This window comes from Plectropomus leopardus, unplaced genomic scaffold (genome assembly GCF_008729295.1).
Source record: "Plectropomus leopardus isolate mb unplaced genomic scaffold, YSFRI_Pleo_2.0 unplaced_scaffold24020, whole genome shotgun sequence".
Lineage (NCBI taxonomy): Eukaryota > Metazoa > Chordata > Actinopteri > Perciformes > Serranidae > Plectropomus > Plectropomus leopardus.
In genome coordinates, this window is record NW_024626070.1 from 1 (window position 1) to 1,383 (window position 1,383).

The 1,383-nt window shown below is 38.1% G+C and overlaps 1 protein-coding gene across 1 annotated transcript; it reads right to left on the reverse strand.

Annotated features, from left to right (window-relative positions):
* Positions 1-264: 264 nt before the first annotated feature.
* LOC121966328 (kinesin heavy chain-like) lies at positions 265-1,162 on the reverse strand. The gene is made up of 3 exons (XM_042516432.1): positions 988-1,162; positions 805-909; positions 265-728 (listed from the first exon to the last, which is right to left on the reverse strand). The coding sequence occupies exons 1-3, from the start codon at positions 1,108-1,110 to the stop codon at positions 327-329; spliced, it is 630 nt and encodes a 209-aa protein (XP_042372366.1). The 5' UTR covers positions 1,111-1,162; the 3' UTR covers positions 265-326.
* Between the last annotated feature and the right edge of the window lie 221 nt (positions 1,163-1,383).

Consider the following 1,383-nt stretch of genomic DNA (forward strand, 5'->3'; position numbering starts at 1 on the left):
TATTATTATTGCTGTTGTTGTTGGTAGTATATTATTACTGTTATTATAATCATTATTGCTTTCCTTTATTTTTTTCTATTTTATTGTATTTAATGTCATATTTTTTATTCTTGTTTAATTTGTTTATCCATTTTATTTAGTTTTTAATACAGTTTTTTATATCCCTTGGACATATTTTAATACACTTTTATCACTGTTATTGTCATGTAAGAATTGGTCTGAAACTGTTTAATTGTCTTTTTTTTGCTTTTTTATGGTCTGTACTTGACTGAATGCTTCAAACTGTTTAGAGAAAGATTAGAGAAAGTGCAGTATTTTGAGTAATTCTAAGTTTTAGAAGACAAAAAAACAATAATTAAAAATAAGACGGCATCATGAGCATAAGCCAAAAACAAAACAATAGCGGAACGAGTTTCGTGAGAGGAATCTGTAAATAGAAATAAACCCCGACGCGCAGCAGGAAAATTAAAGCCATCTGCTCGCTTGTTTGCAGCCCCTGAGTCACCGTCATTTTTACAATTACCAAACATCGACGGGTCCATTGATGGTCCATGAAAATAAAAAGTTAGAGTTTTGCACCTTTGTCCGAACATGAGCGTGGACTTGGTCTCGGCCTCGTTGTAGATGGACGGCGAGCAGCAGATGATGATGGTGGTGCGACAGTTTCCCCCCAGAGAGTCCTGCAGGATCCGAGTCATCTTGCTGTCTCTGTACGGCACGTGGGATTTCTAAAAAACAACAAAAAAACAATCACGCATTGAACTCACAAACGTGTGGAGGTGGAGGTTTTAACCAGTGACGTACCGTTCCCTCGGCCAGCGCTGAAATGACGTTTCCCAGCGCTGACAGAGATTTGTTGATGTTCTTCGCCTCGTCCAGCACGGCGCCCTCAGCTCCCGTCTTACTGACCTGTTCAAGCCGACAACACGCACATTAGATTTCACATTCGGACACTGACGCGTGTTTCTGATGTCGCTCAGAAATGACCTTCTCGCTGCCCGCCAGGTCGACCAGGTAGAGCTTCCCCGACAGCTTCTTCTCCGTCTCGATGTTTTCCTGCTTGATGTTGATGAGGAAGATGCTGTGGCTGCGAGAGCTGTGCTCGTTCATGTCTACAAAAAGGTTTTAAACAAAAACAACTGCAGTTAAAACAACGAAAATCACCCCAGGATTAATAAATTACTCCATTTAAGTAGTAATCCTTATAGTTACTTGAGTAGGATTTTGTATTCAGTGTTTTTAATTGTAATTAGGTATTTTCACATTGACTATAAAACTACACTTTTAATTATCATATGATGAATTGAAAATTATTAAACAGAGTCATTTCAGTTTTAAGCAGTTTTTGAGGTAATTTCCCTGTTTTTTGTTTTTTGGTTTTAA

Excerpts from the sequence above, each read along its gene's own strand:
- LOC121966328 (XM_042516432.1), bottom strand. The coding sequence starts at position 1,110 with ATGAACGAGCACAGCTCTCGCAGCCACAGCATCTTCCTCATCAACATC. Across the intron at positions 910-987 it reads ACCTGGCGGGCAGCGAGAAG|GTCAGTAAGACGGGAGCTGA; the intron begins GTCATTTCTGAG and ends CGGCTTGAACAG. Across the intron at positions 729-804 it reads CAGCGCTGGCCGAGGGAACG|AAATCCCACGTGCCGTACAG; the intron begins GTACGTCACTGG and ends GTTGTTTTTTAG.